General features: G+C 41.8%; 1 protein-coding gene across 1 annotated transcript in view; it reads left to right on the forward strand.

The window, feature by feature from the left end:
• The window catches only part of ap4b1 (adaptor related protein complex 4 subunit beta 1), a 41,381-nt gene that overhangs the window by 12,057 nt on the left and 2,574 nt on the right, over positions 1-26,750 (forward strand). Inside the window, exons 6-13 of the mRNA XM_036986983.1 lie at positions 3,659-3,944; positions 17,652-17,750; positions 20,564-20,675; positions 20,755-20,838; positions 21,033-21,136; positions 21,400-21,607; positions 25,900-26,217; positions 26,330-26,430. Of these exons, the coding sequence (XP_036842878.1) occupies positions 3,659-3,944; positions 17,652-17,750; positions 20,564-20,675; positions 20,755-20,838; positions 21,033-21,136; positions 21,400-21,607; positions 25,900-26,217; positions 26,330-26,430 (1,312 nt within the window). The remainder of the gene's footprint in view (positions 1-3,658; positions 3,945-17,651; positions 17,751-20,563; positions 20,676-20,754; positions 20,839-21,032; positions 21,137-21,399; positions 21,608-25,899; positions 26,218-26,329; positions 26,431-26,750) is intronic.

A 26,750-nucleotide genomic window follows, 5' to 3' on the forward strand; every position in this document is an offset into this window, starting at 1 on the left:
GAGCAATGAGGCCGTGACACTGGGTACCTCTAACTCCCCCTGGTGGTGGTCTGGAGCCGTGACGCTGGGTACCTCTAACTCCCCCTGGTGGTGGTCTGGAGCAATGAGGCCGTGATGCTGGGTACCTCTAACTCCCCCTGGTGGTGGTCTGGAGCCGTGACGCTGGGTATCTCTAACTCCCCCTGGTGGTGGTCTGGAGCAATGAGGCCGTGATGCTGGGTACCTCTAACTCCCCCTGGTGGTGGTCTGGAGCCGTGACGCTGGGTACCTCTAACTCCCCCTGGTGGTGGTCTGGAGCAATGAGGCCGTGACGCTGGGTACCTCTAACTCCCCCTGGTGGTGGTCTGGAGCAATGAGGCCGTGATGCTGGGTCCCTCTAACTCCCCCTGGTGGTGGTCTGGAGCAATGAGGCCGTGATGCTGGGTACCTCTAACTCCCCCTGGTGGTGGTCTGGAGCAATGAGGCCGTGACGCTGGGTACCTCTAACTCCCCCTGGTGGTGGTCTGGAGCAATGAGGCCGTGATGCTGGGTACCTCTAACTCCCCCTGGTGGTGGTCTGGAGCAATGAGGCCGTGACGCTGGGTACCTCTAAGTCCCCCTGGTGGTGGTCTGGAGCAATGAGGCCGTGATGCTGGGTACCTCTAAGTCCCCCTGGTGGTGGTCTGGAGCAATGAGGCCGTGATGCTGGGTACCTCTAACTCCCCCTGGTGGTGGTCTGGAGCAATGAGGCCGTGACGCTGGGTACCTCTAAGTCCCCCTGGTGGTGGTCTGGAGCAATGAGGCCGTGATGCTGGGTACCTCTAAGTCCCCCTGGTGGTGGTCTGGAGCAATGAGGCCGTGACGCTGGGTACCTCTAAGTCCCCCTGGTGGTGGTCTGGAGCAATGAGGCCGTGATGCTGGGTACCTCTAACTCCCCCTGGTGGTGGTCTGGAGCAATGAGGCCGTGACGCTGGGTACCTCTAACTCCCCCTGGTGGTGGTCTGGAGCAATGAGGCCGTGATGCTGGGTACCTCTAAGTCCCCCTGGTGGTGGTCTGGAGCAATGAGGCCGTGACGCTGGGTACCTCTAAGTCCCCCTGGTGGTGGTCTGGAGCAATGAGGCCGTGATGCTGGGTACCTCTAACTCCCCCTGGTGGTGGTCTGGAGCAATGAGGCCGTGATGCTGGGTACCTCTAACTCCCCCTGGTGGTGGTCTGGAGCCGTGACGCTGGGAACCTCTAACTCCCCCTGGTGGAGGTCTGGAGCAATGAGGCCGTGATGCTGGGTACCTCTAACTCCCCCTGGTGGTGGTCTGGAGCAATGAGGCCGTGATGCTGGGTGCCTCTAACTCCCCCTGGTGGTGGTCTGGAGCCGTGATGCTGGGTACCTCTAAGTCCCGAGGTGAACCACTGCAGGTGTTTGTCCCCCTGTGTGCTGAGGGTGTCAGGTTCCTGTCCAGTTCTGGCATTTAGGTCTCCACAGAGCAGTACATGTCCCTGGGCCTGGAAATGATTGATTTCCCCCTCCGGGATGGAGAAGCTGTCTTCATGAAAGTACAGGGATTCTAGTGGGGGATATAGGTAGCACACAGGAGGACATTTGTCTCTGTTGTACAGGGATTCTAGTGGGGGGATATAGGTAGCACACAGGATTACATTTTTCTCTGTTGTACAGGGATTCTAGTGGGGGGATATAGGTAGCACACAGGAGGACATTTTTCGCTGTTAAGATAATTTCCTTTTGAATTTCTAGCAAAATGTCAAATGTTCCTGTTTTGATTAATTTAATTGAGTGAGTTTGGTCTGCTCTTTACCAAATTAACATACCCCCTGAGTCCCTTCCCTGTTCCACACCTGGTAGTGTGGTAGATGGGACTACTAGCTCTCTGAAACCTAGAGGACAACCAGTGGGTCCATCTCCTCTATACCACACACCTGGTAGTGTGGTGGATGGGACTACCAGCTCTCTGTAACCTAGAGGACAACCAGTGGGTCCATATCCTCTATACCACACACCTGGTAGTGTGGTGGATGGGACTACCAGCTCTCTGTAACCTAGAGGACAACCAGTGGGTCCATCTCCTCTATACCACACACCTGGTAGTGTGGTGGATGGGACTACCAGCTCTCTGTAACCTAGAGGGCAACCAGTGGGTCCATCTCCTCTATACCACACACCTGGTAGTGTGGTGGATGGGACTACCAGCTCTCTGTAACCTAGAGGGCAACCAGTGGGTCCATCTCCTCTATACCACCCACCTGCTAGTGTGGTGGATGGGACTACCAGGTCTCTGTAACCTAGAGGGCAACCAGTGGGTCCATCTCCTCTATACCACCCACCTGGTAGTGTGGTGGATGGGACTACCAGCTCTCTGTAACCTAGAGGACAACCAGTGGGTCCATCTCCTTTATACCAGGTTTCTTGGAGGATGACAATGTCTGTATTTCTAATTTATTTGATGAAGTCTGGGATCCTACTCTTTCGGCCAAAGGCAGATGACCTCAGACCTTAGATTTTCCCGGGATGATGTAGGGTGGCTACTTTGAAGTCTCTTTCTCTGTCTGTCTGTGTTTCTCTGTCTGTCTGTGTTTCTCTGTCTGTCTGTGTTTCTCTGTCTGTCTGTGTTTCTCTGTCTGTCTGTGTCTCTCTGTCTGTCTGTGTTTCTCTGTCTGTCTGTGTTTCTCTGTCTGTCTGTGTTTCTCTGTCTGTCTGTGTTTCTCTGTCTGTCTGTGTCTCTCTGTCTGTCTGTGTTTCTCTGTCTGTCTGTGTTTCTCTGTCTGTCTGTGTTTCTCTGTCTGTCTGTGTTTCTCTGTCTGTCTGTGTCTCTCTGTCTGTCTGTGTCTCTCTGTCTGTCTGTGTTTCTCTGTCTGTCTGTGTTTCTCTGTCTGTCTGTGTTTCTCTGTCTGTCTGTGTCTCTCTGTCTGTCTGTGTCTCTCTGTCTGTCTGTGTTTCTCTGTCTGTCTGTGTTTCTCTGTCTGTCTGTGTTTCTCTGTCTGTCTGTGTCTCTCTGTCTGTCTGTGTCTCTCTGTCTGTCTGTGTCTCTCTGTCTGTCTGTGTTTCTCTGTCTATCTGTGTTTCTCTGTCTGTCTGTGTTTCTCTGTCTGTCTGTGTTTCTCTGTCTGTCTGTGTCTCTCTGTGTCTCTTTCTCAATTCCAGTTTTTTCAAACTAAGGGCTTTATATGGGAAACATATGTTTACATTCCCAAAGCAAGTGAAATGCAGTGAAATAAACTATATAAAATTAACAGTAAACATTACTCACAAAAGTTCCAAAAGATATGAAAATAAATAAATATGGGTTGTATTTACAATGGTGTTTGTTCTTCACTGGTTGCCCTTTTTCTTCTCTCTCTCTCTGTCTCTCTCTCTGTCTCTCTCTGTCTGTCTCTCTCTCTCTCTCTCTCTCTCTCTCTCTCTCTCTCTCTCTCTCTCTCTGTCTCTCTGTCTCTCTCTCTCTCTGTCTCTCTCTCTTTCTCTCTCTGTCTCTCTGTCTCTCTCTCTGTCTCTCTGTCTCTCTCTCTTTCTCTCTCTCTCTGTCTCTCTCTGTCTCTCTCTCTTTCTCTCTCTGTCTTTCTCTCTGTCTCTCTGTCTTTCTCTCTGTCTCTCTGTCTCTCTCTCTGTCTCTCTCTCTGTCTCTGTCTCTCTCTGTCTCTCTGTCTCTGTCTCTCTGTGTGCTCCAGACTGAAGCTATGTGATGTGTGGGGCCAGTCTGAGGTGCTAGCGGTGCTCCAGCGGTATCGGCCTCGCGGCGAAGACGAGCTGTTCGACATACTATCTCTGTTAGACCCCGCCCTTCTCTCGCACCACGCCCCCGTCATGGCCGCCACGCTCCGCCTCTTCCTGTCCCTGTGTTCCACGCTGCCTGCCGTGTGTATGTCGGCACTTGAGAGAGCACGGGGCCCCCTCCTGGCTGCCGCCGGTAGCACCTCCCGGGAACTACGCTATGCAGCGCTGTGTCACATCCAGGTGTGTTTTCTGTCATATTCTATTAGGTGGTGGGCCGTAGCAAGCTATCTTTCAGCTGTTCTAACATAATTGCAAAATGGTTTTCTAATGATCAATTAGTCTTTTAAAATGATAAACTTGGATTAGCTAACACAACGTGCCATTGGAACACAAGAGTGATGGTTGCTGATAATGGGCCTCTACGCCTATGTAGATATCCCATTAAAAATCAGCCGTTTCCAGCTACAATAGTCATTTACAACATTAACAATATCTACACTGTATTTCTTATCAATTTGATGTTATTTTAATGGACAAAAAAATGTGCTTTTCTTTCAAAATCAAAGACATTTCTAAGTGACTCCAAACTTTTGAACGGTAGTGTGTGTACAGTTGAAGTCGGAAGTTTACATACACTTAGGTTGGAGTCATTAAAACTAGTGTACATACACTTAGGTTGGAGTCATTAAAACTAGTTTACATACACTTAGGTTGGAGTCATTAAAACTAGTTTACATACACTTAGGTTGGAGTCATTAAAACTAGTTTACATACACTTAGGTTGGAGTCATTAAAACTAGTTTACATACACTTAGGTTGGAGTCATTAAAACTAGTTTACATACACTTAGGTTGGAGTCATTAAAACTAGTTTACATACACTTAGGTTGGAGTCATTAAAACTAGTTTACATACACTTAGGTTGGAGTCATTAAAACTAGTTTACATACACTTAGGTTGGAGTCATTAAAACTAGTTTACATACACTCAGGTTGGAGTCATTAAAACGAGTTTACATACACTTAGGTTGGAGTCATTAAAACTAGTTTACATACACTTAGGTTGGAGTCATTAAAACTAGTTTACATACACTTAGGTTGGAGTCATTAAAACTAGTTTACATACACTTAGGTTGGAGTCATTAAAACTAGTTTACATACACTTAGGTTGGAGTCATTAAAACTAGTTTACATACACTTAGGTTGGAGTCATTAAAACTAGTTTACATACACTTAGGTTGGAGTCATTAAAACTAGTTTACATACACTTAGGTTGGAGTCATTAAAACTAGTTTACATACACTTAGGTTGGAGTCATTAAAACTAGTTTACATACACTTAGGTTGGAGTCATTAAAACTAGTTTACATACACTTAGGTTGGAGTCATTAAAACTAGTTTACATACACTTAGGTTGGAGTCATTAAAACTAGTTTACATACACTCAGGTTGGAGTCATTAAAACGAGTTTACATACACTTAGGTTGGAGTCATTAAAACTAGTTTACATACACTTAGGTTGGAGTCATTAAAACTAGTTTACATACACTTAGGTTGGAGTCATTAAAACTAGTTTACATACACTTAGGTTGGAGTCATTAAAACTAGTTTACATACACTTAGGTTGGAGTCATTAAAACTAGTTTACATACACTTAGGTTGGAGTCATTAAAACTAGTTTACATACACTTAGGTTGGAGTCATTAAAACTAGTTTACATACACTTAGGTTGGAGTCATTAAAACTAGTTTACATACACTTAGGTTGGAGTCATTAAAACTAGTTTACATACACTTAGGTTGGAGTCATTAAAACTAGTTTACATACACTTAGGTTGGAGTCATTAAAACTAGTTTACATACACTTAGGTTGGAGTCATTAAAACTAGTTTACATACACTTAGGTTGGAGTCATTAAAACTAGTTTACATACACTTAGGTTGGAGTCATTAAAACTAGTTTACATACACTTAGGTTGGAGTCATTAAAACGAGTTTACATACACTTAGGTTGGAGTCATTAAAACTCGCTTACATACACTTAGGTTGGAGTCATTAAAACTAGTTTACATACACTTAGGTTGGAATCATTAAAACTAGTTTACATACACTCAGGTTGGAGTCATTAAAACTAGTTTACATACACTTAGGTTGGAGTCATTAAAACTAGTTTACATACACTTAGGTTGGAGTCATTAAAACTAGTTTACATACACTTAGGTTGGAGTCATTAAAACTAGTTTACATACACTTAGGTTGGAGTCATTAAAACTAGTTTACATACACTTAGGTTGGAGTCATTAAAACTAGTTTACATACACTTAGGTTGGAGTCATTAAAACTAGTTTACATACACTTAGGTTGGAGTCATTAAAACTCGCTTACATACACTTAGGTTGGAGTCATTAAAACTAGTTTACATACACTTAGGTTGGAGTCATTAAAACTAGTTTACATACACTTAGGTTGGAGTCATTAAAACGAGTTTACATACACTTAGGTTGGAGTCATTAAAACTAGTTTACATACACTTAGGTTGGAGTCATTAAAACTAGTTTACATACACTTAGGTTGGAGCATTAAAACTAGTTTACATACACTTAGGTTGGAGTCATTAAAACTAGTTTACATACACTTAGGTTGGAGTCATTAAAACTAGTTTACATACACTTAGGTTGGAGTCATTAAAACTAGTTTACATACACTTAGGTTGGAGTCATTAAAACGAGTTTACATACACTTAGGTTGGAGTCATTAAAACTTGTTTACATACACTTAGGTTGGAGTCATTAAAACTAGTTTACATACACTTAGGTTGGAGTCATTAAAACGAGTTTACATACACTTAGGTTGGAGTCATTAAAACTCGCTTACATACACTTAGGTTGGAGTCATTAAAACTAGTTTACATACACTTAGGTTGGAGTCATTAAAACTCGCTTACATACACTTAGGTTGGAGTCATTAAAACTAGTTTACATACACTTAGGTTGGAGTCATTAAAACTAGTTTACATACACTTAGGTTGGAGTCATTAAAACTAGTTTACATACACTTAGGTTGGAGTCATTAAAACTAGTTTACATACACTTAGGTTGGAGTCATTAAAACTAGTTTACATACACTTAGGTTGGAGTCATTAAAACTAGTTTACATACACTCAGGTTGGAGTCATTAAAACTAGTTTACATACACTTAGGTTGGAGTCATTAAAACTAGTTTACATACACTTAGGTTGGAGTCATTAAAACTAGTTTACATACACTCAGGTTGGAGTCATTAAAACTAGTTTACATACACTCAGGTTGGAGTCATTAAAACTAGTTTACATACACTCAGGTTGGAGTCATTAAAACTAGTTTACATACACTTAGGTTGGAGTCATTAAAACGAGTTTACATACACTTAGGTTGGAGTCATTAAAACTAGTTTACATACACTTAGGTTGGAGTCATTAAAACTAGTTTACATACACTTAGGTTTGAGCATTAAAACTAGTTTACATACACTTAGGTTGGAGTCATTAAAACTAGTTTACATACACTTAGGTTGGAGTCATTAAAACTAGTTTACATACACTTAGGTTGGAGTCATTAAAACTAGTTTACATACACTTAGGTTGGAGTCATTAAAACTAGTTTACATACACTCAGGTTGGAGTCATTAAAACTAGTTTGCATACACTCAGGTTGGAGTCATTAAAACGAGTTTACATACACTTAGGTTGGAGTCATTAAAACTAGTTTACATACACTTAGGTTGGAGTCATTAAAACTAGTTTACATACACTTAGGTTGGAGTCATTAAAACTAGTTTACATACACTTAGGTTGGAGTCATTAAAACGAGTTTACATACACTTAGGTTGGAGTCATTAAAACTTGTTTACATACACTTAGGTTGGAGTCATTAAAACTAGTTTACATACACTTAGGTTGGAGTCATTAAAACGAGTTTACATACACTTAGGTTGGAGTCATTAAAACTCGCTTACATACACTTAGGTTGGAGTCATTAAAACTAGTTTACATACACTTAGGTTGGAGTCATTAAAACTCGCTTACATACACTTAGGTTGGAGTCATTAAAACTAGTTTACATACACTTAGGTTGGAGTCATTAAAACTAGTTTACATACACTTAGGTTGGAGTCATTAAAACTAGTTTACATACACTTAGGTTGGAGTCATTAAAACTAGTTTACATACACTTAGGTTGGAGTCATTAAAACTAGTTTACATACACTTAGGTTGGAGTCATTAAAACTAGTTTACATACACTCAGGTTGGAGTCATTAAAACTAGTTTACATACACTTAGGTTGGAGTCATTAAAACTAGTTTACATACACTTAGGTTGGAGTCATTAAAACTAGTTTACATACACTCAGGTTGGAGTCATTAAAACTAGTTTACATACACTTAGGTTGGAGTCATTAAAACTAGTTTACATACACTTAGGTTGGAGTCATTAAAACTCGCTTACATACACTTAGGTTGGAGTCATTAAAACTAGTTTACATACACTTAGGTTGGAGTCATTAAAACTAGTTTACATACACTTAGGTTGGAGTCATTAAAACTAGTTTACATACACTTAGGTTGGAGTCATTAAAACTAGTTTACATACACTTAGGTTGGAGTCATTAAAACTAGTTTACATACACTTAGGTTGGAGTCATTAAAACTAGTTTACATACACTCAGGTTGGAGTCATTAAAACTAGTTTACATACACTTAGGTTGGAGTCATTAAAACTAGTTTACATACACTTAGGTTGGAGTCATTAAAACTAGTTTACATACACTCAGGTTGGAGTCATTAAAACTAGTTTACATACACTCAGGTTGGAGTCATTAAAACTAGTTTACATACACTCAGGTTGGAGTCATTAAAACTAGTTTACATACACTTAGGTTGGAGTCATTAAAACGAGTTTACATACACTTAGGTTGGAGTCATTAAAACTAGTTTACATACACTTAGGTTGGAGTCATTAAAACTAGTTTACATACACTTAGGTTTGAGCATTAAAACTAGTTTACATACACTTAGGTTGGAGTCATTAAAACTAGTTTACATACACTTAGGTTGGAGTCATTAAAACTAGTTTACATACACTTAGGTTGGAGTCATTAAAACTAGTTTACATACACTTAGGTTGGAGTCATTAAAACTAGTTTACATACACTCAGGTTGGAGTCATTAAAACTAGTTTGCATACACTCAGGTTGGAGTCATTAAAACGAGTTTACATACACTTAGGTTGGAGTCATTAAAACTAGTTTACATACACTTAGGTTGGAGTCATTAAAACTAGTTTACATACACTTAGGTTGGAGTCATTAAAACTAGTTTACATACACTTAGGTTGGAGTCATTAAAACTAGTTTACATACACTTAGGTTGGAGTCATTAAAACTAGTTTACATACACTTAGGTTGGAGTCATTAAAACTAGTTTACATACACTTAGGTTGGAGTCATTAAAACTAGTTTACATACACTTAGGTTGGAGTCATTAAAACTAGTTTACATACACTTAGGTTGGAGTCATTAAAACTAGTTTACATACACTTAGGTTGGAGTCATTAAAACTAGTTTACATACACTTAGGTTGGAGTCATTAAAACTAGTTTACATACACTTAGGTTGGAGTCATTAAAACTAGTTTACATACACTTAGGTTGGAGTCATTAAAACTAGTTTACATACACTTAGGTTGGAGTCATTAAAACTAGTTTACATACACTTAGGTTGGAGTCATTAAAACGAGTTTACATACACTTAGGTTGGAGTCATTAAAACTCGCTTACATACACTTAGGTTGGAGTCATTAAAACTAGTTTACATACACTTAGGTTGAAATCATTAAAACTAGTTTACATACACTCAGGTTGGAGTCATTAAAACTAGTTTACATACACTTAGGTTGGAGTCATTAAAACTAGTTTACATACACTTAGGTTGGAGTCATTAAAACTAGTTTACATACACTTAGGTTGGAGTCATTAAAACTAGTTTACATACACTTAGGTTGGAGTCATTAAAACTAGTTTACATACACTTAGGTTGGAGTCATTAAAACTAGTTTACATACACTTAGGTTGGAGTCATTAAAACTAGTTTACATACACTTAGGTTGGAGTCATTAAAACTCGCTTACATACACTTAGGTTGGAGTCATTAAAACTAGTTTACATACACTTAGGTTGGAGTCATTAAAACTAGTTTACATACACTTAGGTTGGAGTCATTAAAACGAGTTTACATACACTTAGGTTGGAGTCATTAAAACTAGTTTACATACACTTAGGTTGGAGTCATTAAAACTAGTTTACATACACTTAGGTTGGAGCATTAAAACTAGTTTACATACACTTAGGTTGGAGTCATTAAAACTAGTTTACATACACTTAGGTTGGAGTCATTAAAACTAGTTTACATACACTTAGGTTGGAGTCATTAAAACTAGTTTACATACACTTAGGTTGGAGTCATTAAAACGAGTTTACATACACTTAGGTTGGAGTCATTAAAACTTGTTTACATACACTTAGGTTGGAGTCATTAAAACTAGTTTACATACACTTAGGTTGGAGTCATTAAAACGAGTTTACATACACTTAGGTTGGAGTCATTAAAACTCGCTTACATACACTTAGGTTGGAGTCATTAAAACTAGTTTACATACACTTAGGTTGGAGTCATTAAAACTCGCTTACATACACTTAGGTTGGAGTCATTAAAACTAGTTTACATACACTTAGGTTGGAGTCATTAAAACTAGTTTACATACACTTAGGTTGGAGTCATTAAAACTAGTTTACATACACTTAGGTTGGAGTCATTAAAACTAGTTTACATACACTTAGGTTGGAGTCATTAAAACTAGTTTACATACACTTAGGTTGGAGTCATTAAAACTAGTTTACATACACTCAGGTTGGAGTCATTAAAACTAGTTTACATACACTTAGGTTGGAGTCATTAAAACTAGTTTACATACACTTAGGTTGGAGTCATTAAAACTAGTTTACATACACTCAGGTTGGAGTCATTAAAACTAGTTTACATACACTCAGGTTGGAGTCATTAAAACTAGTTTACATACACTCAGGTTGGAGTCATTAAAACTAGTTTACATACACTTAGGTTGGAGTCATTAAAACGAGTTTACATACACTTAGGTTGGAGTCATTAAAACTAGTTTACATACACTTAGGTTGGAGTCATTAAAACTAGTTTACATACACTTAGGTTTGAGCATTAAAACCAGTTTACATACACTTAGGTTGGAGTCATTAAAACTAGTTTACATACACTTAGGTTGGAGTCATTAAAACTAGTTTACATACACTTAGGTTGGAGTCATTAAAACTAGTTTACATACACTTAGGTTGGAGTCATTAAAACTAGTTTACATACACTCAGGTTGGAGTCATTAAAACTAGTTTGCATACACTCAGGTTGGAGTCATTAAAACTAGTTTACATACACTTAGGTTGGAGTCATTAAAACTAGTTTACATACACTTAGGTTGGAGTCATTAAAACGAGTTTACATACACTTAGGTTGGAGTCATTAAAACTCGCTTACATACACTTAGGTTGGAGTCATTAAAACTAGTTTACATACACTTAGGTTGGAGTCATTAAAACTAGTTTACATACACTTAGGTTGGAGTCATTAAAACGAGTTTACATACACTTAGGTTGGAGTCATTAAAACTAGTTTACATACACTTAGGTTGGAGTCATTAAAACTAGTTTACATACACTTAGGTTGGAGCATTAAAACTAGTTTACATACACTTAGGTTGGAGTCATTAAAACTAGTTTACATACACTTAGGTTGGAGTCATTAAAACTAGTTTACATACACTTAGGTTGGAGTCATTAAAACTAGTTTACATACACTTAGGTTGGAGTCATTAAAACGAGTTTACATACACTTAGGTTGGAGTCATTAAAACTTGTTTACATACACTTAGGTTGGAGTCATTAAAACTAGTTTACATACACTTAGGTTGGAGTCATTAAAACGAGTTTACATACACTTAGGTTGGAGTCATTAAAACTCGCTTACATACACTTAGGTTGGAGTCATTAAAACTAGTTTACATACACTTAGGTTGGAGTCATTAAAACGAGTTTACATACACTTAGGTTGGAGTCATTAAAACTCGCTTACATACACTTAGGTTGGAGTCATTAAAACTAGTTTACATACACTTAGGTTGGAGTCATTAAAACTAGTTTACATACACTTAGGTTGGAGTCATTAAAACTAGTTTACATACACTTAGGTTGGAGTCATTAAAACTAGTTTACATACACTTAGGTTGGAGTCATTAAAACTAGTTTACATACACTTAGGTTGGAGTCATTAAAACTAGTTTACATACACTTAGGTTGGAGTCATTAAAACTAGTTTACATACACTTAGGTTGGAGTCATTAAAACGAGTTTACATACACTTAGGTTGGAGTCATTAAAACTAGTTTACATACACTTAGGTTGGAGTCATTAAAACTAGTTTACATACACTCAGGTTGGAGTCATTAAAACTAGTTTACATACACTCAGGTTGGAGTCATTAAAACTAGTTTACATACACTTAGGTTGGAGTCATTAAAACTAGTTTACATACACTTAGGTTGGAGTCATTAAAACGAGTTTACATACACTTAGGTTGGAGTCATTAAAACTCGCTTACATACACTTAGGTTGGAGTCATTAAAACTAGTTTACATACACTTAGGTTGGAGTCATTAAAACGAGTTTACATACACTTAGGTTGGAGTCATTAAAACTAGTTTACATACACTTAGGTTGGAGTCATTAAAACTAGTTTACATACACTTAGGTTGGAGTCATTAAAACTAGTTTACATACACTTAGGTTGGAGTCATTAAAACGAGTTTACATACACTTAGGTTGGAGTCATTAAAACTAGTTTACATACACTTAGGTTGGAGTCATTAAAACTAGTTTACATACACTTAGGTTGGAGTCATTAAAACTAGTTTACATACACTTAGGTTGGAGTCATTAAAACTAGTTTACATACACTTAGGTTGGAGTCATTAAAACTAGTTTACATACACTTAGGTTGGAGTCATTAAAACTAGTTTACATACACTTAGGTTGGAGTCATTAAAACTAGTTTACATACACTCAGGTTGGAGTCATTAAAACTAGTTTACATACACTTAGGTTGGAGTCATTAAAACGAGTTTACATACACTTAGGTTGGAGTCATTAAAACTCGCTTACATACACTTAGGTTGGAGTCATTAAAACTAGTTTACATACACTTAGGTTGGAGTCATTAAAACGAGTTTACATACACTTAGGTTGGAGTCATTAAAACTAGTTTACATACACTTAGGTTGGAGTCATTAAAACTAGTTTACATACACTTAGGTTGGAGTCATTAAAACTAGTTTACATACACTTAGGTTGGAGTCATTAAAACGAGTTTACATACACTTAGGTTGGAGTCATTAAAACTAGTTTACATACACTTAGGTTGGAGTCATTAAAACTAGTTTACATACACTCAGGCTGGAGTCATTAAAACTAGTTTACATACACTTAGGTTGGAGTCATTAAAACTCGTTTTTCAACCACTCCACAAATGTCTTGTTAAACTATAGATTTGTCAAGTCAGTTAGGACATATACTTTGTGCATGCCACAAGTCATTTTTCTAAAAATTCTTTGCAGACACTAAGTTGACTGTGCCTTTAAACAGCTTGGGAAAATTCCAGACAATGATGTCATGGCTTTAGAAGCTTCTGATAGGCTAATGACATCATTTGAATCAATTGGAGGTGTACCTGTGGATGTATTTCAAGGCCTACCTTCAAACTCAGTGCTTCTTGGCTTGACATCATGGGAAAATGTAAAGAAATCAGCCAAGACCTCAGAAAAAACATTGTAGACCTCCACAAGTCTGGTTCATCCTTGGGAGTAATTTCCAAACGCCTGAAGGTACCACATTCATCTGTACAAACAATAGTACGCAAGTATAAACACCATGGGACCACGCAGCTGTCAAACCTCTCAGGAAGGAGACGCGTTCTGTCTCCGAGAGATGAATGTACTGTGGTGCGAAAAGTTCAAATCAATCCCAGAACAACAGCAAAGGTCCTTGTGAAGATGCTGGAGGAAACAGGTACAAAAGTATCTATATCCAGATTAAAACTAGTCCTATATTGACATAACCTGAAAGGCCACTCAGCAAGGAAGAAGCCACTGCTCCAAAACCGCCATAAAAAAGCCAGACTACGGTTTGCACAAGGGGACAAAGATTGTACTTTTTGGAGAAATGTCCTCTGGTCTGATGAAACAACAATATAACTGTTTGACCATAATGACCATCTTTATGTTTGGAGGAGAAAGGGGGAAGCTTGCAAGCCGAAGAACACCATCCCAACCGTGAAGCACGGGGGTGGCAGCATCATGTTGTGGGGGTGCCTTGCTGCAGGAGGGACTGGTGCACTTCACAAAATAGATGGCTCATGAGGGAGGAAAATGATGTGGATATATTGAAGCAACATCTCAGGACATCAGTCAGGAAGTTAAAGCTTGGTTGCAAATGGGTCTTCCAAATGGACAATGATAACTATATACAGGGTCAGTAGTTACAGATGAGAGAGGCCTGTAATTTTCATCATAGGTACACTTCAACTATGACAGACAAAATGAGAGAAAAAAAATCCAGAAAATCACATTGTAGGATTTTTAATGAATTTATTTGCAAATTATGGTGGAAAATAAGTATTTTCAAGTATTTACAATCTACACATAATACCCCATAACGACATCACAACACCCCATAACGACATCACAACACCCCATAACGACATCGCAATACCCCATAACGACATCGCAATACCCCATAACGACATCACAATACCCCATAACGTCATCACAATACCCCATAACGACATCGCAATACCCCATAACGACATCACAACACCCCATAACGACATCACAATACCCCATAACGACATCACAATACCCCATAACGACATCGCAATACCCCATAATGACATCACAATAACCCATAATGACACATTTTTGCAAATGTTTTGAAGATAAAAATTGTAAAAAATAAATGTACATAAGTATTCAGACCCTTTACTCAGTATTTTGTTGAAGCACCTTTAGCAGTGATTACAGACTCAAGTCTTCTTGGGTATGATGCTACAAACTTGGCACACCTGTATTTGGGGAGTTTCTCCCATTCTTCTCTTCAGATCCTCTCAAGCTCTCTCAGGTTGGATGGGGAGCGTCGCTGCACAGCTATTTTTAAGATGTTCGATCAGGTTCAAGTCCAGACTCTGGCTGGGCCACTCAAGGACATTCAGAGACTGAATGCCACACCTGCATTGTCTTGGATGTGTGCTTAGGGTTGTTATCCTGTTGGAAGGTGAACCTTCACCCCAGTCTGAGGTCCTGAGCACTCTGGAGCAGATTTTCATCAAGAATCTCTCTGTACTTTGCTCCGTTTATCTTTCCCTTGATCCTGACTAGTCTCCCAGTCCCTGCCACTGAAAAACATCCCCACAGCATGATGCTGCCACCACCTTGCTTCACCGTAGGGTTCGTGCCAGGTTTCCTCCAGACGTGACGCTTGGCTTTCAGGCCAAAGAGTTCAATCTTGGTTTCATCAGAACAGGGAATCTTCTTTCTCATGGTCTGAGAGTCCTTTCGGTATCTTTTTGCAAACTCCAAGCGGGCTGTCATCTGCCTTTTACTGAGGAATGGGTTCCGTCTGGCCACTCTACCATGAAGGCCTGATTGGTGAAGTGCTGCAGAGATGGTTGTCCTTCTGGAAGGTTCTCCCATCTCCACAGAGGACCTCTGGAGCTCTGTCAGAGTGACCATCAGGTTCTTGGTCACCTCCCTGACCAAGGCCCTTCTCCCCCGATTGCTCAGTTTGGCCGAGCGGCCAGCTCTAGGAAGAGTCTTGGTGGTTCCAAACTTCTTCCATTTAAGAACGACGGAGGCCACTATGTTCTTGGCGACCTTCAATCCCTTCCCCAGATCTGTGCCTCAACACAATCCTGTCTCGGAGCTCTACGGACAATTCCTTTGACCTCATGGGTTGGTGTTTGCGCTGACATGCACTGTCAACTGTGGGACCTCATATAGACAGGTGTGTGCCTTTCCAAATCATGTCTAATCAATTGAATTTACCACAGGTGGACTCCAATCAAGTTGTGGAAACATCTCAAGGATGATCAATGGAATCAGGATGCAACTGAGCTGAATTTTGTGTCTCATAGCAAAGGGTCTGAATACTTATGTAAATAAGGTTTTTCTGTTTTTATTTTTTATAAATTTGCAAATGTTTATAAAAACCTGTTTTCACTTTGTTATTATGTGATTGGTGAGGGAAACAATTCATTCAATCCATTTTAGAATAAGGCTGTAACTTAAACAAATGTGGAAAATGGGAAGGGGTCTGAATACTTTATGAATGCGCTGTACATTGGTTTGTAGGTACTTCAAATACCTTTGCTATTTGTCTCTTTACTGAATAAATTGTCAAATGGTGAAACACCATTTGTGGTGGTGTGCTTTGTTTCTAATGTATATGCATGAAACCTGATAAAACATCATGAAACCTGATAAAACATCATGAAACCTGATAAAACATCATGAAACCTGATAAAACATCATGAAACCTGATAAAACATCATGAAACCTGATAAAACATCATGAAACATGTCACACACAAGATTTTGGCACCGTCAACTGTTAGAAGGTTAGTAGGATTTGTTTTCTTCTAGAATCCTCTTCTGGTTTAGAAATCAAACTCTGGTTTTCTAATTGCAGAGCACATTGTATAACTGTTTTAAGAGAAGATTGTACTTTGAGATATGCTCTATGTGTTGGCTAATATGCAGCTGTTGTTTTTAAACCTCCATTCTAACATACACAGGTTTCTATCTATATATATCTAAAATATAAAGGCAACATGTAAAGTGTTGGTCCCATGTTTCATGAACTGAAATAAAATATCTCAGAAATGTTCCATATGTACAAACAGATCCACTACATGACCAACAGGATGTGGACACCTGCTCATGGTACATCTCATAACAAAATCATGGGCATTAATATGGAGTTGGCCCCCCTTTGCAACTATAACAGCCTCCACTCTTCTGGGAAGGCTTTAATATGGAGTTGGTCCCCCCTTTGCTGCTATAACAGCCTCCACTCTTCTGGGAAGGCATTAATATGGAGTTGGTCCCCCCTTTGCTGCTATAACAGCCTCCACTCCTCTGGGAAGGCTTTAATATGGAGTTGGTCCCCCCTTTGCTGCCATAACAGCCTCCACTCTTCTGGGAAGGCATTAATATGGAGTTGGTCCCCCTTTGCTGCTATAACAGCCTCCACTCTTCTGGGAAGGCATTAATATGGAGTTGGTCCCCCGCTTTGCTGCTATAACAGCCTCCACTCTTCTGGGAAGGCTTTCCACTAGATGTTGGAAATTGCTGTAGGGACTTGCTTCCATTCAGCCACACGTTAGTGAGGTCAGGCACTGATGTTTTGCGATTAGTTTTGCGTAATGTTTATAATCAGTGTGTGTAATGTTTATAATCAGTGTGTGTAATGTTTATAATCAGTGTGTGTAATGTTTATATTCAGAGTGTGTAATGTTTATAATCAGTGTGTGTAATGTTTATATTCAGCGTGTGTAATGTTTATAATCAGTGTGTGTAATGTTTATAATCAGTGTGTGTAATGTTTATAATCAGTGTGTGTAATGTTTATAATCAGTGTGTGTAATGTTTATAATCAGTGTGTGTAATGTTTATAATCAGTGTGTGTAATGTTTATAATCAGTGTGTGTAATTTTTATAATCAGTGTGTGTAATGTTTATAATCAGTGTGTGTAATGTTTATAATCAGTGTGTGTAATGTTTGTGTTCCAGCTGCTGCTCCGTTCTGAGCCTGGTCTGATGGGGGAACACTACAAGCGCTTCTTCTGTGGCTATGCTGAACCACCTTACATCAAACAGAACAAGATGCAGGTAGGGTCCTGCTAAACCACCTTACATCAAACAGAACAAGATGCAGGTAGGGCTATGCTGAACCACCTTACATCAAACAGAACAAGATGCAGGTAGGGTCCTGCTGAACCACCTTACATCAAACAGAACAAGATGCAGGTAGGGCTATGCTGAACCACCTTACATCAAACAGAACAAGATGCAGGTAGGGTCCTGCTGAACCACCTTACATCAAACAGAACAAGATGCAGGTAGGGCTATGCTGAACCACCTTACATCAAACAGAACAAGATGCAGGTAGGGCTATGCTGAACCACCTTACATCAAACAGAACAAGATGCAGGTAGGGCTATGCTGAACCACCTTACATCAAACAGAACAAGATGCAGGTAGGGTCCTGCTGAACCACCTTACATCAAACAGAACAGGATGCAGGTAGGGCTATGCTGAACCACCTTACATCAAACAGAACAAGATGCAGGTAGGGTCCTGCTGAACCACCTTACATCAAACAGAACAAGATGCAGGTAGGGCCATGCTGAACCACCTTACATCAAACAGAACAAGATGCAGGTAGGGTCCTGCTGAACCACCTTACATCAAACAGAACAAGATGCAGGTAGGGTCCTGCTGAACCACCTTACATCAAACAGAACAAGATGCAGGTAGGGTCCTGCTGAACCACCTTACATCAAACAGAACAAGATGCAGGTAGGGCCATGCTGAACCACCTTACATCAAACAGAACAAGATGCAGGTAGGGTCCTGCTGAACCACCTTACATTAAACAGAACAAGATGCAGGTAGGGCTATGCTGAACCACCTTACATCAAACAGAACAGGATGCAGGTAGGGCTATGCTGAACCACCTTACATCAAACAGAACAGGATGCAGGTAGGGCTATGCTGAACCACCTTACATCAAACAGAACAGGATGCAGGTAGGGCTATGCTGAACCACCTTACATCAAACAGAACAAGATGCAGGTAGGGTCCTGCTGAACCACCTTACATCAAACAGAACAGGATGCAGGTAGGGTCCTGCTGAACCACCTTACATCAAACAGAACAAGATGCAGGTAGGGCCATGCTGAACCACCTTACATCAAACAGAACAAGATGCAGGTAGGGTCCTGCTGAACCACCTTACATCAAACAGAACAGGATGCAGGTAGGGTCCTGCTGAACCACCTTACATCAAACAGAACAAGATGCAGGTAGGGCTATGCTGAACCACCTTACATCAAACAGAACAGGATGCAGGTAGGGTCCTGCTGAACCACCTTACATCAAACAGAACAAGATGCAGGTAGGGCCATGCTGAACCACCTTACATCAAACAGAACAAGATGCAGGTAGGGCTATGCTGAACCACCTTACATCAAACAGAACAAGATGCAGGTAGGGCTATGCTGAACCACCTTACATCAAACAGAACAAGATGCAGGTAGGGTCCTGCTGAACCACCTTACATCAAACAGAACAAGATGCAGGTAGGGCTATGCTGAACCACCTTACATCAAACAGAACAAGATGCAGGTAGGGTCCTGCTGAACCACCTTACATCAAACAGAACAGGATGCAGGTAGGGCTATGCTGAACCACCTTACATCAAACAGAACAAGATGCAGGTAGGGCTATGCTGAACCACCTTACATCAAACAGAACAAGATGCAGGTAGGGCTATGCTGAACCACCTTACATCAAACAGAACAAGATGCAGGTAGGGCTATGCTGAACCACCTTACATCAAACAGAACAGGATGCAGGTAGGGCCATGCTGAACCACCTTACATCAAACAGAACAAGATGCAGGTAGGGCTATGCTGAACCACCTTACATCAAACAGAACAAGATGCAGGTAGGGCTATGCTGAACCACCTTACATCAAACAGAACAAGATGCAGGTAGGGTCCTGCTGAACCACCTTACATCAAACAGAACAAGATGCAGGTAGGGCTATGCTGAACCACCTTACATCAAACAGAACAAGATGCAGGTAGGGCTATGCTGAACCACCTTACATCAAACAGAACAAGATGCAGGTAGGGCTATGCTGAACCACCTTACATTAAACAGAACAAGATGCAGGTAGGGTCCTGCTGAACCACCTTACATCAAACAGTTTAATTGACTAATCAATAACAATAAGGTAAGGGAGTGAATGATTAGATGAATTGACTAATCAATAAGGGAGTGAATAATTGATTAATTGATTATTTGGCTGTTTTTCTAAACAGTTGAATGTACTGATTGGATCTGGATAAGAGCAGCTGATGAATGTAAATGTAGCTATTTAGGTGCTGGCTGAATTAATGAATGATGAGGTAACTGTCTATGGGGATTAATTGATTGATTGATTGTCAGGTGCTGGTTGAGTTGGTGAATGATGAGGTAACTGTCTATGGGGATTAATTGATTGATTGATTGTCAGGTGCTGGTTGAGTTGGTGAATGATGAGGTAACTGTCTATGGGGATTAATTGATTGATTGATTGTTAGGTGCTGGTTGAGTTGGTGAATGATGAGGTAACTGTCTATGGGGATTAATTGATTGATTGATTGTCAGGTGCTGGTTGAGTTGGTGAATGATGAGGTAACTGTCTATGGGGATTAATTGATTGATTGATTGTCAGGTGCTGGTTGAGTTGGTGAATGATGAGGTAACTGTCTATGGGGATTAATTGATTGATTGATTGTCAGGTGCTGGTTGAGTTGGTGAATGATGAGGTAACTGTCTATGGGGATTAATTGATTGATTGATTGTCAGGTGCTGGTTGAGTTGGTGAATGATGAGGTAACTGTGTCTATGGGGATTAATTGATTGATTGTCAGGTGCTGGTTGAGTTGGTGAATGACGACAACGTGGCGATGGTTCTGGACGAGCTGAGAGGATACTGTACTGACGTCAACACTGAGACCTCACAGACTGCTATCAACGCTATAGGTACACACGCAGACCACAGGAGGATGGTGGCACCTTAATTGGGGAGGACGGGGTCATTGTAATGGCTGTCTCTCTGCAGGTAGTATAGGGAGGAGCTACACTGACAGGTGTCTGGCCATCCTCACGGGACTACTGGGACTGAAGCAAGAACACATCACCTCTGGTACACACACACACTATACTCACACACACACACACACACACACACACACACACACACACTACACACACACACACACACACACACACTATACAAACACACACTCACACACACACACACATTTACACAAGCCACAAATGACACAAAAATAAAATGTAATTCATCCATTAATTCATCCATGAATTAATTCTCTCCAGCCGTGCTCCAGACTCTGAGGGACTTAGTGTGGGTGTGTCCTCAGTGTGGAGATGCAGTGTGTTCAGCTCTGGAAGGATGGGAGGACAATCTACAGGACAGTCAGGTAGGTGTCTGGCTGTCTGTGTCTGTCTGTCTGTCTGTCTGTCTGCCCTTCTGTCTGTCTGTCCTGCCTGCCTGCCTGCCTGCCTGCCTGCCTGCCTGCCTGCCTGCCTGTCTGCCTGTCTGTCTGCCTGTCTTCCCTTCTGTCTGTTCTGCCTTGTAATGTTTTTGTATGTGTGTGTGTGTGTGGGCGTGTGTGTGTGTGTGTGTGTGTGTGTGTGTGTGTGTGTGTGTGTGTGTGTGTGTGTGTGTGTGTGTGTGTGTTAGGGTCGTGGGGCCTTGCTGTGGCTGCTGGGTGTCTACGGGGACAGGGTGACTGGCGCCCCCTATCTGCTGGAGGACTGTATAGACGGGGTGAGGAGTGAGGTGTCAGCGGAGGTCAAGACAGAGCTGCTCACTGCAACACTACGGCTGTTCCTGTCCAGACCTGCTGAGACTCAGGACATGATGGGACGACTGCTGGTCTACTGTATAGGTAGACACACACACTGCATAGAACCCACTAGTCCTGGGCGGTAGTATACTGTGTCTTACCATATACCGGTACTGATGCACGGACCGGTTTGGGTTTTTACTTTACCTTGTAGAACGATATTTGAATGTTTGATTTGTTGAAAAGGATACACTGTGTGTAATGTCCATTTTTATAGTTTACTATAGTAGTTTACGCTACTTGAGTCATCTCTGTCCACTCTCTCTCTCTCTCTCTCTCTCTCTCTCCATGCTGCTTTCCACACAGACCTAGCCCCGCCCCCTGTCACTCAAGGAGCGCTTGTGTTGAGCCTCGACCACGAGACGCGTTCTGGTCGATGCTGATGACAACCACTCTGTTTCCACTTTGCTTCTTAATATAAATCCACTAGTGTTATATAATGACACTATTAGTTTGTGTTTCTTACATCTACAAACAGCTAGTCTGCCTTTTCTTAACGAGTTGAGCTGACGTCTAGTCAGCCGCTAATCGCTAATGCTAATCGCTAATGCTAATCGCTAGCTAGCTAATAAATGTACTGAGTCAGAGCAAACGTAACTAGCCATACAGCTGGATAATACCAGTGATGGTGTAGACCAGCCACACTCAACTTGGGGGCCGCGATGTGCGGGTCTGGACCCAGAGAATAGTCAATCCGGACGTGACAACATTGCATTTTTGTTATATAAAAGTCAATACGTGCTTCTACACCTGCATTGCTTGCTGTTTGGGGTTTTAGGCTGGGTTTCTGTACAGCACTTTGAGATATCAGCTGATGTACGAAGGGCTATATAAATAAATTTGATTTGATTTGATTTGATTTGAATACATCATTTTTTAGACAGCTTTAAAAAAAAAAAAAATCAACAGTGCGCAGCGGCCTCTTTAACTCAGCAACCTCTCTTTCTCATAGCAACGCCCACCTCTACTAGTGGCCCCGTCTAATTGCGTGGTTATATGCAAATGCGAGAGGCCGCGTCTTACCCAATCAAATTACACATTAATGCAAATGTCCTCTGCGGAACCTTGGGACAAGCAGGCAGAAAGAAACAGAAAGATTTAACCGCGGCTCAACAGTAAATATCACAGATAGGAGTTGAGATAGCAGTATCTTTGTTAATATGGCTTGTTCACTCTGACAACCGTATGTTCGAAGACAAGTGGACTGAACAGTATTTATTCATTCTCCCTGCAACTAGTACCAAACCAATGTGCCTGATATGCAGTGAGTCTGTAGCATCCTGAACTGACATCATATCACTGCATCAACCATCAATCTGTCCTGTGTGCCTGTCTGGGAGAAGAGTATTCTGAGGTCATGACAACAATGATGAAACTGATCAACTTTGAGAGCAACGTCATCCCTACAACACCGCCTGCTACAAGGCATTCTGACCGAGGCCAATGCACCGCCTGCTACGAGGCATTCTGACCGAGGCCAATGCACCGCCTGCTACGAGACATTCTGACCGAGGCCAATGCACCGCCGCTACGAGACATTCTGACCGAGGCCAATGCACCGCCGCTACGAGACATTCTGACCGAGGCCAATGACGGTTCTGATGACTTACTACTGCACAACAACTTCAGATGGCTGAGCAAAGGCAGGGTTTTAGAACGCTTTTGGGCCAATCGGGAGGAAAACAAAGCTTTCTTATCAGAGCAAAAGAGTGACAAGGCCACTCAGTTTCTGAGTTTTTGGAAGATGAGGAGAAGATGGAAACAGTTGCATTTTTGACAGACGTTACATCACACCTTAATCAACTGAACGTTAAGCTGCAGGGACTGGACGACACAGTGTGACAGACATTACATCACACCTTAATCAACTGAACGTTAAGCTGCAGGGACTGGACGACACAGTGTGACAGACATTACATCACACCTTAATCAACTGAACGTTAAGCTGCAGGGACTGGACGACACAGTGTGTGATATGATAACAGCAGTCTGGGCTTTCCAGAAGAAATTGGAGCTTTCCAAGAATGATCTCCAGGGAGAACTTGTCCACTTCCCCGATCTTCTGGTGCAAACACAGGGAGACAAAGATGTTCCCAACCGCGTTGATTTCATCCAGTAGCTGATGGAGAACGTCAAGGCTCGTTTTGATGACCCCTTCATGGTCACAAATGTGACAACGTTGTCAGAAGAAACAAAATAGATGTTTAGATGGGTAGATGTTACATCACAGCAGATGGAGTTGATTGAGCTGCAATACAACGTGTCTTTGAGGCTGGTGACCATGTCACTTCCTGGGGAAAGATGGTGCCTGTAGCTGACGTCCCTGTGCTCAAGAAACTGGCACTATACATCCTGACCATGTTTGGCGCCACATTTTATTATTTTATTTAACCTTTATTTTAAGAACAAATTCTAATTTACAATGACGGCCTACCTATTCACACATACAGCTGTGAATCAGCCTTAACTTCATTAAAAACAAATACCTCACCAGGCTCACCAATGAACACCTGCACCAGTGTCTCAGAGTTGCTCTCACACCATTTGTGCCAAAGGTCAAAGCCTGTAGACAGGAAGTGTAATTTCTCTCATTACTGCAAGGCCCAGAGTGACTTATACAGGAATATTGCATGGCCAACAGTGACGTTCTGTCCGTTCAGTGACGTTCCGTCCGTTCAGTGACGTTCCGTCCGTTCAGTGACGTTCCGTCCGTTCAGTGACGTTCCATCCGTTCAGTGACGTTCCGTCCGTTCAGTGACGTTCCGTCCGTTCAGTGACGTTCCATCCGTTCAGTGACATTCTGTCCGTTCAGTGACATTCTGTCCGTTCAGTGACGTTCCGTCCGTTCAGTGACGTTCTGTCCGTTCAGTGACGTTCCGTCCGTTCAGTGACGTTCCGACCGTTCAGTGACGTTCTGTCCGTTCAGTGACGTTCTGTCCGTTCAGTGACGTTCTGTCCGTTCAGTGACGTTCCGTCCGTTCAGTGACGTTCCGACCGTTCAGTGACGTTCTGTCCGTTCAGTGACGTTCCGTCCGTTCAGTGACGTTCCGACCGTTCAGTGACGTTCCGTCCGTTCAGTGACGTTCTGTCCGTTCAGTGACGTTCCGACCGTTCAGTGACGTTCCGACCGTTCAGTGACGTTCTGTCTTTTCAGTGACGTTCCGACCGTTCAGTGACGTTCTGTCTTTTCAGTGACGTTCTGACCGTTCAGTGACGTTCCGACCGTTCAGTGACGTTCTGACCGTTCAGTGACGGACGGAATGTTGATGCAATGTCGCGCATGTTTACATTCAAAATAATATGTTTGTTACTACGCTGTACCACGGCGCCGATAAAGGACGATGTCCCTCCGGACCTCAGGCCACTGGACCTCAGGCCACTGGACCTTTCTCAAATAGTACCACTGGTGTCGACCGAAATCAGCATGTTGTTTGTGCAACAGTCTCTTCTAAATCAGAGGAATAGGCGAAGCATGAATATGTTAGCTACATACATCACTACTCATAAAGCACCCTAGGATCACTCACTACTCATAAAACACCCTGGGATCACTCACTACTCATAAAAACCCTAGGATCACTCACTACTCATAAAACACCCTGGGATCACTCACTACTCATAAAGCACCCTAGGATCACTCACTACTCATAAAGCACCCTAGGATCACTCACTACTCATAAAGCACCCTGGGATCACTCACTACTCATAAAGCACCCTGGGATCACTCACTACTCATAAAGCACCCTGGGATCACTCACTACTCATAAAGCACCCTGGGATCACTCACTACTCATAAAGCACCCTGAGATCACTCACTACTCATAAAACACCCTGGGATCACTCACTACTCATAAAGCACCCTGGGATCACTCACTACTCATAAAGCACCCTGGGATCACTCACTACTCATACAGCACCCTGGGATCACTCACTACTCATACAGCACCCTGGGATCACTCACTACTCATAAAGCACCCTGGGATCACTCACTACTCATAAAACACCCTGGGATCACTCACTACTCATAAAGCACCCTGGGATCACTCACTACTCATAAAGCACCCTGAGATCACTCACTACTCTTAAGGGATCACTCACTACTCATAAAGCACCCTGAGATCACTCACTGCTCATAAGGCAAATTAAGAACTTTAAAAAAATTAAAATATAAAAATACTGCCATGACATCAGTTTTTTAAATATTCTGTGATATATTTATTTCGACCAGCCCTAACGTACACACACCATTGCATAGGTACACGCACACCACATAGTTCATTAATATAGGAATATATTTGGTATGCTTCACATGAACAACTATCTGTGTGTTTCAGAGGAGGAAGTGGACATGTGTGTGCGTGACCAGGCCCTGCTGTACTACCGGCTGTTGCATTGTGGGATTGAGGAGGTCCGTCAGGTCCTCCAGGGTGGACGACGGTCAGACCCCTCTCTGGGGCCTCTGATTGGACGGCCCCCTGAGCCCATCAGCCAATGGGCATCCAGCTTCAATACCTTGGAGCCTCTAACCCTCGGAGCCTCTACTGTGGGGAACTCTGACCATGCGACCCCCAAGCCCTCCACACTGACCCCCAACACCCTGACCTCTAACGCTGAAGCCATGACCCCTACACCAGGAGACCCCCACCTTCCAGGTGATCATCTGTCTGCTGCTGGGAAAAACATGTTTTGACATTCACCACCAATGGCTGTGCGTATGTCATCTTTTCCTAAACATCTCTCTCTCTCTTCCTCCCCCATCTCCAGACTGCAGTAGTGGAGCTCTGAGTCTGTCTGTGTCTCCAGCTCTGACCCCTGAGGAGTTTGAACGCCTGTGGCTGCAGCTGGAGAAGGGGGCGTGTCTGGAGGTGTGTGTACAGTAATTTGGCGTAAAACAGGATATTAGAATAGTTGTAAGATACAGAAGCTAATATCGGCCAACAGTCACTTGGTAACTCTGCAACTCCTGCTAGTGACACACACAGAGAGACAGGAAGTTCCGTCAACTGTCAGTGTTTTAGTATTACACACAGAGAGACAGGAGGTTCCATCAACTGTCAGTGTTTTAGTATTACACACAGAGAGACAGGAAGTTCCGTAAACTGTCAGTGTTTTAGTATTACACACAGAGAGACAGGAAGTACCATCAACTGTCAGTGTTTTAGTATTACACACAGAGAGACAGGAA

The sequence above is a fragment of the Oncorhynchus mykiss genome, chromosome 9, assembly GCF_013265735.2.
Source record: "Oncorhynchus mykiss isolate Arlee chromosome 9, USDA_OmykA_1.1, whole genome shotgun sequence".
NCBI lineage: Eukaryota > Metazoa > Chordata > Actinopteri > Salmoniformes > Salmonidae > Oncorhynchus > Oncorhynchus mykiss.